Source organism: Heloderma suspectum, chromosome 5, assembly GCF_057233095.1.
Source record: "Heloderma suspectum isolate Gila_16-S chromosome 5, 16-S_ref, whole genome shotgun sequence".
NCBI lineage: Eukaryota > Metazoa > Chordata > Lepidosauria > Squamata > Helodermatidae > Heloderma > Heloderma suspectum.
Genome location: NC_139462.1, coordinates 23,058,375 through 23,074,268, shown reverse-complemented (window position 1 = coordinate 23,074,268; position 15,894 = coordinate 23,058,375). Strand labels below are relative to the sequence as shown.

Sequence of the window (15,894 nt, the reverse complement as noted above, 5' to 3'; positions counted from 1 at the left end):
TGATGGCATGCCCTGTCGTGCAGTCCTCATCTTTTAGCACTTTATTGCAGTTTTTTTCCCCTCTAGTTGTTCAGCAGCAGCAAAGTAACAAACAACAACCTGAAACCCCCCAAACCTGTTGTTGTTCTCTGATTTGTAGCCCCACCACTCCTCCAGTACCCACACCCATTTGGAACATGTTCCTCCCATCTGCGGCCATGAGTTGAGGGGCAGAGGACAGATTTAGCACTGCTCCTTCTCCTTCCTGCTTCTCTCCAGCAATTTGACTACTTGCAGTACCACTTTGCAGCAAAGAAGCAACAGCCAACACAAGCTGGCTATTTATTTATTTATTTATTTATTTATTACATTTATTAATCGCCCATCTGGCTGGTCACCCAGCCACTCTGGGCGATGTACAGCATACAATAAAACAGTTTAAAACAATAAAATTCTACAGTAAAAATGTTTTCTAAAATACCCTAACCCACCCCAAATGCCTGCCTGAACAGCCACGTTTTAATGCACAACGGAAGCTCATTAAAGAGGGGGCATGGCAGAGTTCCCTAGGGAGGGAGTTCCACAGAGTGGGGGCCACCACAGAAAAGGCCCTCTCCCTCGTCCCCACCAGTCTAGCTGTCCTGGCTGATGGGACAGAGAGAAGGCCGAGGCTGATCTTGTTAAGTGGCCTATCTGGTGCTGCTGGAGGCGCTCCTTAAGACAGGCTGGGCCGGAACCATATAGTAATGTGTTATTGTGTCCACAGTCACCATATTATGGACTAGTAACATATCTTCAGTGCTTACTTGGCTTTGTGGAACATCATAGTCAGCTCCCCAATAAAGTGTCATTCCGAGAGAATAAACATGAATCTGCAAAATAACAAGAGACATCAGTCAAGTTAATGTTGCACAACTGCTCTGGGTATAATTATGTTTGTGCCAGGAGGGAGGAGGAGGAAGAGGAGGAAGAAGAAGGGGAGGGAGTAAAACAAAATGGAGCCTTGCAGAACCCCGAAGAAAGATCCCAAGACAGCTTATAACCATATGAGAAGATGAGAACCAGTTTATGTGAAACAGCTGCTGCAAAAAGCGACTTTTTATGTAAATGTTGGCAGTCATACGTAAAGCTCTTCAGTCTGAACACACAGGATCAAAACTTGGTTCTTCTAAGCTGCTTTTGCTTTAAAATTTCTGGCTCTGTTTTGCAACAAATAAACTGATTTCAAAATTTATTTGTCATTATTCCTCAAATGAGCTGGAAATCTGAATATCCTGGCAACATCAGAGTTAACGCAGATGTTTTCTTTTTCTTTTTTTAGTTTGAATTTAGCAAGTGACCAACAAGGCATTATTTTGTCTATCCAGCAATCTGCCAGAAATGTATCACTAAATACATCATTTCTTTGGTTTAGGAATGAAGTCATAACCCAGAGCGCATGCAACCCTGTCACTGTGTTTCCAGAGGCATTTATAACATGGAAATTTGTTTTGGTTTTCAGCACTTTTGTGGGACATGCTCAAATCTCAGGCACAACAGTAGAAACGAAAACAGATTCCCCCCCAGAAGCTCTCTTGATGAACTATGGCTGAAAGAAAAAATATTGAAAACCAGAAGTAATGAGCTGAAACACAGTGTGCATGGATGTAAATTATTAAGAAATGCACTTGCTTTGTAATTAAAATGATAATCTTTGCCCTAAATGAGTGGGTTTATCTTAATTTGGCAGCTCTTGTAATCTACAAAGATGTTTTTTGTGTTGGCCTGAATCTCTCTTTCTTCCCCCAACTGAGGAAAAAAATTAAGAGACAAATAAATTAAAGATAAGAAACAGGTCTTTGTAGATACTTGTCACTAGATAATGGCTCATTTCACACGTAATGATCAAGTCACTGTTTGACCATGATGAACATGCCGCAGGCTCCCTCCTCCCACCATTTCCTCCCTAACTTTCTGCTTTGGGCAAACTACAGTTTGCCATTATAGGAATGATGGTTTAAACTAGTGCTATGCTAAATCCTGCCCCCTATTTTCGGGAACTTTTTCTCTCCCTGTGAAAGAGCCATTTCTTTTTTGCCCTTTTCTCAGGGAGAGGAAGAATTTAAGAGAATTTCCTCCTTGGCGAGGGGGACAGGGTTTCCATATCTCTTTTTAAGTGTAGGAGAATCTTGAGGGATCGTCTTTCTATTTTTTTTTTTTAAAGACCCCCTGCACTTGCAGGAGTCCAGGACTCTTCTCCAGCCCAGCAGTTCTTTCTGAACTCTCAGGAGACCAAGTGACCTCTCCCTCACCAATAGGCATTCAGGAAGAACTCCCCGCTAGAGAAGAATCTTGGGCTCCTGCAAGTGCAGAGGGTGTTTTAAAAAAAGAAAAGAAATACAAAGACCTCTCAACAACTGCCTACACTTAAAAAGGTATGTGGAAACCTTGTCTCCCTCCCCAAAGAAAAAAATTATCTGCAATTCTCACCTCTCCCAGCCTCTTTCACTGGAGTTTCCCCCCTGCCCCAAATGCTGAAAATGGAAGAATCAAAATTTTTGGCACAGAACTAGTTTAAACGTACAGTTTGTTTCCAGAAGTCTACTTCAAACCATGGTTTCACAGATACCCATTTGATGGTAAACTATGGTTTCCATGAACCATAGTTTTCCTGATTTGGATGAGACAGTGAACTGCATTTTGCTAAAACTATGAAGTGAGAGTGGCAACTTGAGCACGTGAGGGATGGAGGAAAAGGGAAGGAGCACATGAGCCTGAGGCACAGTCACGATGGTCAAACCATGACTTGGCCAAACTGTATGAAACAAGCCAATCATTCTTTAACTCACTGCACCTTTGGGATTGTTTTTATGACTGTGAAATTCCTGTGCATCTCGAGTGAAATAAAAGGGAGAAAGTCCTCGAGAATCCAGGGGCTCTTTTCTTTCCTGTCTGTTAGTATACTAGTCATGCCAAAGACAGAGACTAGACTGCAACATGGACATTAAATGCAGAGATCAGATGCTAGCAGTGATCCAGACCTGCAAAGACAAGTGTGGATGGGGTTTGCCTGATGCAACTCAGGCTGAACAGCAGTCACCAACTGGGTTATGCTCTCTAGAAGAGAGAGTCAGAGGGAGCAGTCACAAGTTCACACATGTTCACATTTTATTATAGAGTTATTATGGAGCAGCAGTACATATAATTCCCTGGCTCCATACCAGCGCATATTAGAATAATAAACAAATCTGAACATTTACAACTCTTTAGCTACTCTAATGGTAGACAAGGTCTGGTGAAGTGTGTTTGGGATAACTAATACTTAAAGGGCCGATTCACACTACACCCTGGCTTGTGGGTTCTACACATGGTGGGGCAAGGGAGAGATCCTCTGCCCTGCATTCCCACCCACCTTCCCCTCTCATGTAGAATATTTCAAGAAAGCACATGACAAATCAGGGCTTGCTCTTATTCAAAATACAGTCCACAGTTTTATTAACAGAAGTGATAACAGGTTAAAAAATGTATAAAATGTTCACAGGTTGTCTTAGGAGCGCAACTTCAAAGATCAAAATACACTGCACACGTTTCTGCCCAAGCCTTCCTCAGCAGCATTGTCACAATTCAACATGTCATATTTCCGCTATTCAGCTGATCTTTAGCATGAACCAAGGCTGAGGCACAAACAATCATTCCAGGGCATGGTCCGAGGCAGCCACCTTGCTGAAGCTAAGCAGGTCTGGGTCTGGTCAGTGCTTGGAGAGGAGACCACCTGGGAACCACATGTGGCCACCTTGAGTTCCACAATGGAAGAAAGGTGGGATATAAATGTAATAATAATAAAAAATAAATCATTCACAAGAGAAGCCTTGTTCAGGCGTGCTCTCTACATGTAAGGCTAATGCGTGGAGGGTGGATTGGGCACGTGCTTCAGCTGTAAACATGCTTCCTGGCCCTGCTCTTGATACTGCATTCCACGCAGGCTCTGCCATTGGCGTCTGTGGATTGAGCATGGCCAACTGCAAAGGGATGCCTAGGCATGAGCTTCCATGCATAAGACAGCCACTCACAACACAAAAGATGCTTGGGATGGAGCCTGCACAAAGCACAATATTACAGGTGGGGCTGGGAGGCACAGTCCTGCTCTACACACCTGAAGGAGGTTGGGTTTTACTCACATTACTTGTTTGCTGCAAAAAAGGGATAGATGTCTCACAGGGCTGAGACGATTTGTATATGAATGCATTCATGCAAGTCTTGGTCCACAAGGAACAGGGCCTATACGGTGGGGTCCCATAAGGCTGAGGCTCACTCCTGTGCCTTGTGATATGTTCCATGGGGTTTTCTTGGCAAGAATACTGGAGTGGGTTGCGCAGGACAGGAAGGCCTGGCGTGCTATGGTCCATGGGGTCACAAAGAGTCGGACACGACTGAACGACTGAACAACAACAACACTCCTGTGCCCAGCTCTGTATATAGACTACTAGCCTGGGTGCAGCATGAATACATGAGACATTAAGAGAGCAATCCTATGCACGTTTAGACAGAAAAATGGCCTACAACTCCCAGCATGGCTGGCTGGGGAATACTGGGAAGTTATAGGACCTTTTTCTGTCTAAACATGCATGGGATGGCACCCTAGGTGATTCTGACAGTCTTGCCTGAAAGAGGACAGAGGAAATTTATTTATTTATTACATTTCTATACTACCTAATAGCCAAAGCTCTCTGGGAGGTTCACAACAATTGAAACCACAAAATTACAGCATAAAATACAGCTTAAAATTTAAAAGTTTAAAGCTTCAGTATAAAAGTAAAACCAAAATTAAAGCTAGCAGCAATGCAGAGATTTAAAATACAATAAGAGATTTAAACCAACAGAACTAAAAGACTGATGTGTGGGGTGGATAACTGGATACCTGAATTTCTGGTATGAAAGTAGCCAAGAGGACTCTCAATTCTGGAATATTTAACCTCGATTCCCATTCTTTTTATTTGCCTAGATGCAGCCTAAGAAAACACAACAGAAGCGAGATTGCTGTACCTTTTCAACATCGGAAAGAGACGTCAGCGACTGGTTTTGGAGAACTTCTGGCGCTGTGAATGCTCGCAGGTCTTGGTTAGAAACATTTTCATCTGTAAATGATATGCTACCAGATGGAAGCAGCAGAAGAGACCACGGAGAAATGATGAAGCCCAGGGCAGTTGGATCAGCTGTATTCAGAAGGGTGGAAAATCCAAGTAGCAATTAAAATAGCAGATCTAAAGGACTTTGCATACATATCCATTCAACAAAGGAAGTTGATGTGTGAGAGCCAAGGAGAATTTACAGCCGAACAAGTGCTCTTTTAAAAAGGTCTCCTTATGTTTGTAGGTGTATTAATTATCCCTGTTTAGATCTCCAACAAGATGAATTAAATGAGAAAAAATAAGCAATTGGATAAATGAAAATGTCTTCCCTATAATCACAATAAAATTATTAAAATAATGATTTTGCAGGAGGAATCTGTTTTCCCCAGCGATGTGATTTGCTGCGGTCATCTTGTGAAATCTCAGTGTGGACTTCATGCGCTTACAGGGCCACTCCAACAAACCCAGCTTGTTGGTGCTTTGCTTCCCCATCCCTTCCCATGCACCCAGCTGCAAAGGAGACTTATTGGTTTCTTGCAACACAGTTTCCCTGACATCTGAATCAGGACCAGGCGTGGTTTAAGCACTCCTATAAACCAGGGGTAGGCAACATGTGCCTCCCCCGCCAATTGAATTTGTCACAGAAATTCGATGGCAATGCAGCCAAAAAGGGCTGAAGTCATAGTTTGCTGCCAAAATCTGGCAGTGTGGCAGCAAAATAGGGGAAAGCAGCGGCAACTGCGGTGGTGTGACGAGCAGAATATGGCCCCCAGTGGGTTCGGGGGGGGATCATCCCCGGACCCATGGAAGATGTCCACCCTTGCTATAAACCAAGGTTACAAATCAGAATCAGATCCTTGTTTGCCATTCTAGTTTTTGGCGTTAAACCACAGTTTCCTAGTTTGGACGTCTAGACTCGAACTCTGATAGTCTTTTCCAATTTAGGGCTCCTTCACATGGAGCTTTTATCCTGCAATTGAGAATGCTCCTTCACGGAGGTTTGCGGGCTCTTTACATGATGCCGTCACCCTGCCGTGACCCTCCAGACCATCTCCTGCACTGAATGCCCTTTGTTCCATTTTTAAATAGATCACAGATAATGAGCTATCAAATTACCCCATGGTGTTCCGCTTCAGTTTCCTCCATGAAAAGAGTTAAAGCAGCAAGAAGAGGAGCGAGATCAATGAAAGATAATGGAAGACTCAGATATGGGGAGAAAGAGGGGGAAGGGGTGGGGGGAAAGGAAACGCATGTAAAGGGAGACGTTGTGATCCTGCATTTAAAACAGAAGCAGAAAGCCCTGTTTCAAATGCAGGATTCTAGGCTGGTGTAGAAATGCCCTTAGACACAATGATCAGTGAACCTGCAATCATGTCAAAATATATGGAATATGACCTCTAATAGAAATCCTGTAACTCCTATACATTCCTTGTGGCCATTCAGAAACCCTGGCAACGGTGTGGTAAGTTTTCTGCTAAATGCTTAGGTTGCACTTGGCCATAAATCATGAGCCTGTGATTACAAGCCTGTGCCCATTTACTTAGAAGTAAGCCCCACTAAACTCAGTGCGACTTCCTTCTGAGTAAACATGTATAGTTTTGGGCTATCAGGGTAATCAAGAGAGGGCTTTCTTCCCATTGCTCTTAGTAGATGAACAAAGCCATCTAAAGTAAGGCATCATGTGCAGACCGCAACCAGACTACGATGGCTGCCTACAGGCAGCTGCCGGTTGGACAGAATGCTGAACTAGATAAGCCATCCGATTCATAAGTGTAATTCAGCATGGCCCTTTTGTTCTTATGATAGTGCTGGTCATCAAATTAAGTGCAAGGTCATCTGAATCAAGCCTTAGGAATGAGAAGATAACTTGGACTTACAGCAGTAACCATCTTTCCTGAGCATGGCTGTCGGTCTTATCCTAAGGCTTTAACTGCTTTATATCTGTTTTTACACGCTGCTATATCCTGTGACGGGGGAATCACTATTTAAGTTCTGAATATGGGAGGATCTATTCAAATTCTATCCTCCTCTAGAACAAATCATTCCCCATAAATGTACATATATTTCCCAAATTTATTTTAGTCCATGAATCTGAGTTTCCTCCATTCCTGAATTAGAATATTTTCAAAGAGAATTCTAGAACCCTCACTTGTTTACAGCCTTAGCACAGAAACAGTACAAATGCAACTGAACTGGGGCAACCTCCAATATCCATATATTCCTGCACTACTATAAGCTATTTGTAGACCATGAAACTGATTCAAAAGATATATCAGCCTGTGCATTATCAATAATAACCACAGCACGTCCTTACCCATGCCTCCCCCTTGAAGAAAACTGACAATATTTCATAAACTGTATTTCGTACAGTGATCCAATGCCACCTTTAATAGATGACATAATAATGTTTCTGTCATTTTTCATGCATTTATTTGGAATATCAAAGCCAGAGTGGAGCCCTGCAAATTGGAACAACTTCCCTCCACGAGGTTCTCTTTTTGGCTTGAGAAATTTAAGCTGCCAGCTAAAAAGAATTATAGCTGTGCCTATCAGATGCTTGTTATCAGGACTAATTCCTGCAGAAAAGCTCTGAAGTTACTTGATGCAATGGTGGGAATCTGTAGAGAGAAGAGAGACTTCATAGTCCCCACAAGAACCTCCATTCATGCTCTGTGAAAATAATATTGTCATAAAAGAAAAGCAAACACTGAAGCCATGCAGCCTACACTTGACCTTTTCCAAGAAGAAACTTACCACCAGAAACAGCAGATCTTGCAACAATAAAACTCGCGATAGGAAATGCAACAAAACTGTCAGATACAGCAGCGTGATGTATTGCTGGAATTATCCTCTGTCTTAAAAGGAGTCAACACTTCTGGCCAGGGAAATTAACTGTCCCTCTCTCATAATACTAGAAGTTGGGGTCTCCCAATGAAGCTGAATTGTGGGAGAATCAGGACAGACAAAAGGAAGTAAGCAATCTGGTGCCCTCCATGTGTTTTGGACTACAACCCCCCATAAAACCTGCCCATTAGCCATGCTGGGTGGAGGTGATGGGATTTGTAGTCCAAAACATCTGGAGGGCACCTGGTTGTTTACCCCTGAGTTGATGAATGAGTCCAGAACACTGTCTGGTCCTGTTTTGTGGGGGGTTTCCCCACAATTGTAAGATGTAGACAAGGTGGTTGGAGGAGTATGGACTCTTAATACCAGTTTGCTGGGGAACATGAGTGAGAGGATACTATTCCGTGTAAGTCCTGCTTGAGGGCTTCCCATAGGCATCTGGTCAGCCACTTTGGGAACCGAATGCTGGACTAAATGGAACTTTGGTCTGATCCAACAGGGCTCTTCTTACATTCTTATATTCTAACAGATGGCTGATGAAACTGGCTTGTAAACTGCACATTACTTGGAGGGTGGCAAGTTGCAAAGACCTGGAGTAAAGTCTCTGATGGAAAGAAACAGGAGACAGGTGGACATCTACCAACACCTGAAGGTCCTGTTCCATGTCCCTCCTGCTGTCTAATATTTGGCAGGTGGGTTCATGGAACAGGGCTTTCTCCATCATGGCACTCTTGCTGTGGAATACCCTTCCTAGGGCTACCCGCCTGGCACCATCACTGTATAATTTCTGCAATTTGGTAAAGCCCTGGCGCTCCACGAGGGCCTTTAGGGGACCAGGTAATGTGACTGCTGGTGTATTTGCCACCGATACTCCTGACTTTGCTGCTGCTTTTATGGTTTCTTATGGGTTTATGTGGCTTTGAAATGTTATATAGTCTTTTGGTCAATTAATCCATCAATATATTACATAATTTGCATATGGATAAAAACAAGAGTTCTGAACAAGAAGCATGTGTCATAGCTGGTGTCATACTAGAAGAGGGATTCCCTTTAATATGTGAGGGAAAAGGGGAATGCCTCTGTTAAAATGGTGCTTTTATACATGTTTAAAAAATGTAAATAAAATTTGTGGTTCAATTTTAATTGCAGAAATATTTTGTATTTTGAAATCTTTTTCTCCAGGAAACATTTTTGGTCAGGAATCTGACTAAGGGTGCAATCCTATGGAGATAGGTGGCCACCTCCGAACTCAGAGGCTACCGCCTATCCAATGCAGGGCTGGAGAAGCACGGAGGGGATCATTCCCTCTGCACTTCTCCTGCCCTGCATTTGTGGCTAGACAGCCAATTTCAGCTGTCTATCTGCGGCAAGGCGGAGCGGGGGAGGAGGCTGCCGGACAACACATAGGATGTGTCGTACTGGCATTTCCGCCCTCCCTGCCCTGGAACGCCCCATTTTGGCCACTCCGCGCTTCTCTTGCGAGCATGGGGCTGTTCCGCGCTGCCTTTGAGGCAGCACAGAGGAGGGGGAAGTTCTCCAGGAATCGACCTCAGAGCATGGGCTCTGAGGTCGGTTTCCAGAATGCCACATATCCTATGGCCATCTAGCCACTGACTAGCGGCCATAGGATTGCTCCCTCCAGAAATCTTTTAGTCAGCTGAAATTAAATCAAGCAATCTTTTAATGACAGGGTTAGCCCAAGCCACTTCTGCTCCCTGAGGTAGAATTGAGGCCTGCCATCACCACCACCACCACTTTCCCAGGCCACCAGCAGCTACTACTTACAGGTGGTGCATCAGAGAAGATGTGCCAAGTCTCACAGGGGCTCTGCCAAACCTCTGGAAGTATCGCAAAGCTTCCGCTATGTCTTGTGAGGCCGGGCTGGGTGAGACTTAAGGGAGGCCTAGATAAGGCTTCTCCCCACATGGCTAACTTAGTTGTGGGGGGCTTACGCTTACTCTTGTGGCAGCCCAGTCATGCACTAGCAGCCACGGAATGCCAGGCCAGGCAGCAACTGCACTTCAATCAGAGGAAAATGTGACTGACCAGTGGTGTTCCACAGCCACGCCAGCAAGGCTGCTTCTCTCAGCTGTGAGAGCTCCAGTGGTGCAATATCAGTGCTCCACAGCCTGGCAAGATGTCAGACTGGCCATGGAGCACCCAGCCAGGCAGCTCCTGGTGGCAGGAGCTCATAGGAACATAAGAAGATCCATGATGGATCAGACCAAGGGTCCATCTAGTCCAGTATTCAGTTCACACAGTGGCCAACCAGCTGCCTGTGGGAAACCCACAGGTAGGACATGAGTGCAACAGCACCCTCTCGCTCACGTTCTCAACTGGTATACATAGGCTTACTGCTTCTGATACCAGAGGTATATAATACTGATACAATCATTAGGACTAGCTGCCATGGATAGCCTTCTCCTCCATACATTTTTCTAACCCCCTTTTAAAGCCATCCAATTGGCAGCGTTCAATTGGCAGTGGCTGATGGAACATGCACTCATTCTTGTGGCACAGTGGGGATTTGGGTGATGCAGTGGTGGGGATTTGGGCGGGCAGGTACTTGTTCCACCACCCTCCCAATCTGCTGCTTGAGGACAAGTGGCTCAGTGTGGCTCATGACAGGGCCAGCCCTGCAGTGAGTAACCAACTGGTCGATTAAAAGATGCAGCCCTAAAAATAACAAATGCCATATTATAATAGGGCTGGCAAACGATGAGAGGAGAAAGAGAAAAAGCAGCCTGGCTGGTTTTTTGGCCTTGAGGCCAGAGGAGAGAATCATGTGTGCAAAGGTCAGAATGGCATCACTACCGGAACTATGCTTAAGTAAAGGTCACAGCTCGGGTTCCAATGGCACTCGGAATCTCTTCTTTAGAATACTTAGCCCAGCATTCCCCAACCCGGTAGCCCCCAGATGTGTTGGACCACACTCCACAGCATGATTTTTTACAATGCACATGTTTCAACTGCATAACCTGTACGTGTCCTCTAAGAGACACCGGGTGTTGAGCTCAGCTCCAGCTCCCCATTTCATGAGAGGCATGAGAACTGCAGGGATATAAGTGTTTTCTGCATAACTGCCCCCACAGGCTCTGTTGAGCTGAAACAAGCAAGGGTGGGTGGTGGCAGAGCAACGGGCAACTTGGCAGCTGCAGGGAAGGACCTGCACAGCTTTTTCCCCCTATCCTAAAAAGCAAGTGCAAGCTTGGCATGTTGCATCTGCCATCAGTGTTTGCCATCACTGACCGCCATTACTGCCATCACTGCTGTTAGCTCTGCCCCCTCTGGAGCCTGCCAGGCTCCACCCCTGGCCCCACCCAGATACTAGAATTCTTCCAATCAAAGGAAATCTTATCAGGCTGAGAGGCCACGGAGAAGAGAAGAGGCTGCTCTCCCACGCACCAGGGCCATCACACACTCTTTACAGCTGGGGTTCCAATGGCGCTCGGACTCTCTTGTTTAAAATACTTAGCCCAGTATTCCCCAACCCGGCAGCCCCCAGATGTGTTGGACTACAACTCCCATCACCCCAGCTGGGGTGATGGGAGTTTAGTCCAACACATCTGGGGGCCACCGGGTTGGGGAAGGCTGACGTGGTCCAATTAATCCAATCCGAGAGGTTTATAGCAGATTGAATCCCGAAAATAAATTTCAAGAACTGACTGCAGTGGGTGGGAAGGGGGTGTTTTTGCAAGGGGCTCCAGAAGTATTACACAACAGGATGCTAGCTTAATGTTAAAACCGCATAACTTCACCGAAGTACACACAAAAGTACAAATTACTGTTGTACCACTTGTCTGCAAAATACATCTTTGCTGTTCTAGGCAGGGAGCCCATGAATCCATTTCCGATGGTATGCCAAAATGTGAAAGGGGAAAAGCAAACAAACGGAGCATTTTTTAAAGCCTCTTTTCATGTGAGAAGACTTCTATTTGCAGCACCATGTGGAACTGCAGATTACATACGTGAGGTAAAATCCACAGGAGATTAGGTACAGTAAAATCCCATTTATTTCTAATCAGGCTGAGGGCAGCCTACATATTTTGCCACTTATTTATGTATGTATGTATTTATTTCTCGTCAGCCAAAAAGGCTCCCAGAGCGGCTTATCTGTAACCAGTACAACAACACAGTTCCTGCCCATAGGCTTACAATCTAAAAACGATACAACACGCAAGGAAACAGACATGGGAATGGATGACGAAAGGAGTCTTTCTGTAGGGCTGCTGGAATGGCTGTGCCCCTGGTTGTTTGCTTAGGACAGGGATGCAGACCCTCAGGGCCAAATCCGGCCCTGCGATGTTCCCCAGAAGGCCATGCCTCTCCCCTGCCAATCGTTTGGTGCTTTTGTACACGCCTCCCCGCCATTCTAAACGGTTGAAATGAGTCTCCTAAGGCTTGGTTACTGTCAGGAAGAGCTCTAAGCTAAAACATGCTGATACTTTTGGGTTTTTGGCCTCAGCCCTTTTGCCTTCAGTCCCACCCACCACTGGAATGCAGCCCCCAAAAGCTGCTCGGACTTTTTTTTGGCAAATGTGTGACAAGCCAAGCCCCAAATTATGAGCTACTGCCATTATGGTTCTCACTATATTACAGAAGCAATCCTCCATGTCTTGGGGTGGCTTTTCGAGATGTGACGGCTTTGGGCAAAAAATGGAAAAACTGGAGGGGGGAGAACCATTTCTCCCCAAATTTTCCAAAAAATCCCTGCAAAAAGTGGGGGAAATGTGTTTTTCCCCCTAATTTTTCTGGCACCCCCTCCATTTTTTCTGAGTTTTTTTTCCCAGCCTTTATATCTCTAGTGGCTTTGCCCCAAGCCTACTAGGCAACAGAATGACAGCAAGAGAGCTAGGAAGACATGGGTGGGAATGTGGACTTAATTCTATGCCACAGCTAGGACTGTGGCCTCTCCCGCATCTGTCCAAGCATGCCACTTGCGTACCACAGGTTGGACACCCATGCCTTACACATTCTCTTTGCCTAGAAGAAAAGGTATACAAGGCTAGTTAGTGTCTGCCAAATATATTGGAAGGTAGTATTTTGAACATTTAAACAGGAGTTCCAGAATAGATTTTGACCGAAACGAAAACCATCACAGAAAGAAAAGATGAAGACAAAGATCATTCTTTCTTCTGAATTGCAGAGATATAAAGTGGTACTATGCAGTTTGTGAAATTGCCAAACCGAAATCAGCCGACCAAACAGACACAGCTGTGCGCCAAATGTCTTGAGAAACAAATATGAAAGATCATAAAGTCAGGTTGCTTACCTGTAACTTAGGGATGTACGAAAGTGACTTACCTTTCCGCAGATTACGCTGATGCTGGGGGGGAGGCGTTCCGTCCCTCCCCCTGGAATCCTGGCCGGGGAGGGAGGCGCTCCATTCCTCCCCCCCGGAATCCTGGCCGGCTGGCTCTGCTCCGCAGGGATTCTGCGGAGCCGCTGGCCGGCTCCACCAGCAGCCGGACATCTGGCTGCTGGCTAGCAGGGACGCAAATGGCGGCGGCCGTGGCCGCCGCCGTTTGCGTCCCTGCAGTCAGCCGTGATAGGCTACGCAAACATTTACGTAGCCTATCACAGTGTTTTTTTAAAATCTAGCCGTGATAGGCTATGTAAATCTTTACGTAGCCTATCACTTTTTGTTCGTTTGTTTTTTTAACTGGAAATGGCGGCGGCGGCAGCCGGTCGGAAGACCGGCTGCCGCCGCCGAACTGCCGCCAGAGCCGCTGCCGCCAGGAAGATCCACCCAAGGTAAGTCCCATCTGGGGGGGGGCGGGAGGGCGCCGGGCCGTTCCGCCACCAATTTCGGGGGGCTGAATGCACTGGCATTCGGCCTCCCCAAGATCCATGGCAGAACTTTCATACATCCCTACTGTAACTGTAGTTCTTCGAGTGGTCGCCTGTGCATCACACATTTGGGCTCTGCGCCTGCGCGGAGACACATTCGGGAAACTTCCAAGCTGCATCGTTTTTTGGCAGGAACCCCTCCCCCACCGTCTCTGGCATATATAGCGTGGGTTCCTGCTATATATGCAGGAACATATATATATATATATATGCAGGAACATATATATATATGCAGGAACATATATATATATATTCAGGAACATATATATATATATATATATATATATATATATATCTGCCTTCAACTCAGTTCTTTGTGACCGCAAGTAGTCCCAGACCGAGGAGAAGAACACCTCGGTACCAACAGTCGAGTTGACTCTGAAGTGGGGATGGTGGGGGGGTTGTGTGAATGCACAGATAACCACTCGAAGAACTACAGTTACAGGTAAGCAACCTGACTTTCTTCTTCGTGGTCTCTGTGCATCACACATATGGGTGAGTAACAAGCTAACTTACCAGAGGTGGGTCGGTGTCCCAATGTAGTACCGACGAAAGCACAGCTCTGCCAAAGGCACAGTCTGCTCGAGCTCGCACGTCCAGCCTGTAGTGCTTAATAAAGGTAGAAAGGCGTAGACCAGGTGGCTGCCTTACACAAGTCTACGATGGGAACCCCTCTTGCAAAGGCAGTAGAAGTCGAAACTCCCCTTGTCGAGTGCAGTCGGATTTGAGTTGGTAGGGGTCTCCAGGCGACCTCGTACGCCAGTCAAACGGTGTGTACGATCCAGGATGCCAGCCTCTGAGAGGAGACTGGAGAGCCCTTTTTCGGTTCCCCATAGCATAGGAAGAGCCGTTGTGAGTTGTGGAAAGGCTCGGTCCATGACTTATAGAAGGCCAGTGCCCTCCGGACATCTAGAGTGTGTAGCCGTCATTTCAAATCAGAAGTTGGGGATGGAAAGAAGGCAGTGAGCACGATCGGTTGATTAAGATGGAAGTCCGTGACCACCTTCGGGAGGAATGCGAAGTCCAGCTACAGGACCACCTTTTCCTTGTGAAATATAGTGTAAGGTGAGTTCACTCGCTCTCCTCGATGTTGTAATGGCTATCAGGAAGGCGACCTTCCAAGAGAGCAGCCTCAAGTCCACTGTAGCAAGCAGTTCGAATGGTACCAACGTGAGGGTGTTAAGCACCAGGGTTAGGTCCCACTGAGGAACTAAGTCTCTCACTGGAGGATCCAAGTTTCTGAGTCCTCGCAGGAACTGCTTGCATAAGGGGTGGCTGAATATGGAGCACCCGTCAATGTTGCCCCTCACAGCAGAAATCACTGACGCATATGCCCTGATGGAGGAGTACTTCAGGCCTCTGCTGAAAAGATGACGGAGGAAAAACAATATGTCCACTAAACAACAGTCATTAGGGTTTCAGGTGTTGTTGGTGGCGAACCGAACAAATGAAGCCCATTTTGCCGGGTATGAGCGGCACGTGGATGGTTTCCTTGCTGCATCAAGTACAGCCTGCACTGTTGGTGGAATCAGTGGGGAAAAGTGGTGGGTGGTTGCACCCTCCATGCTGTGAGGTTCAGAGTGAGGAGATCGGGGTGAAGGATCCTGCTCCAGCCCCGGGAAATCAAGTTGTCTATCCGCGGTAGCAGTAGGAGGTGTCCGTGTGCTAGGTTCAACAGCATCGGGAACCAGGGTTGTCTGGGCCACCAAGGGGCAATCGGATGCAGTTTGTGGCATCCTGTTGATTTTGGAGATCACCCTCATGAGGAGTGGAAACGAATGGAAAAGGTAGAATAGGCGATCCTTCCATTCTAGGAAAAAGGCATCGCCGAGTGATCCGTGACTGACTCTGGCTCTGGAGCAGAATTGTCCACAGGCCGTGTTCACTGGAGTCGCGAAGAGGTCGATCTCTGGTCAGCCCCACTGGTTGAAAATTAGTTACAGGACTGTCTTGGCCAGCTGCCATTCATGGGAGCACCAGAGGAAGCGGCTGAGAGAGTCTGCTAACAGGTTGTCCTGTCCTGCTATATGGAGAGCGGTCAAGCAAATGTCCTTGGCAATGACCCAGTTGTAAAGGTGTAGAGTGAGAGAAAGGAGGCAGGAGGAGTGTGTTC

At 46.2% G+C, this 15,894-nt stretch overlaps 1 protein-coding gene across 1 annotated transcript in view; it reads right to left on the bottom strand.

Moving 5' to 3' along the window:
- Window positions 1–15,894, bottom strand: part of PTPN13 (protein tyrosine phosphatase non-receptor type 13) — a 215,123-nt gene that overhangs the window by 127,251 nt on the left and 71,978 nt on the right. The window contains exons 3-4 of the mRNA XM_084855555.1: window positions 5,002–5,171; window positions 786–851 (exon numbers count right to left, since the gene is read on the bottom strand). Of these exons, the coding sequence (XP_084711681.1) occupies window positions 786–851; window positions 5,002–5,171 (236 nt within the window). The remainder of the gene's footprint in view (window positions 1–785; window positions 852–5,001; window positions 5,172–15,894) is intronic.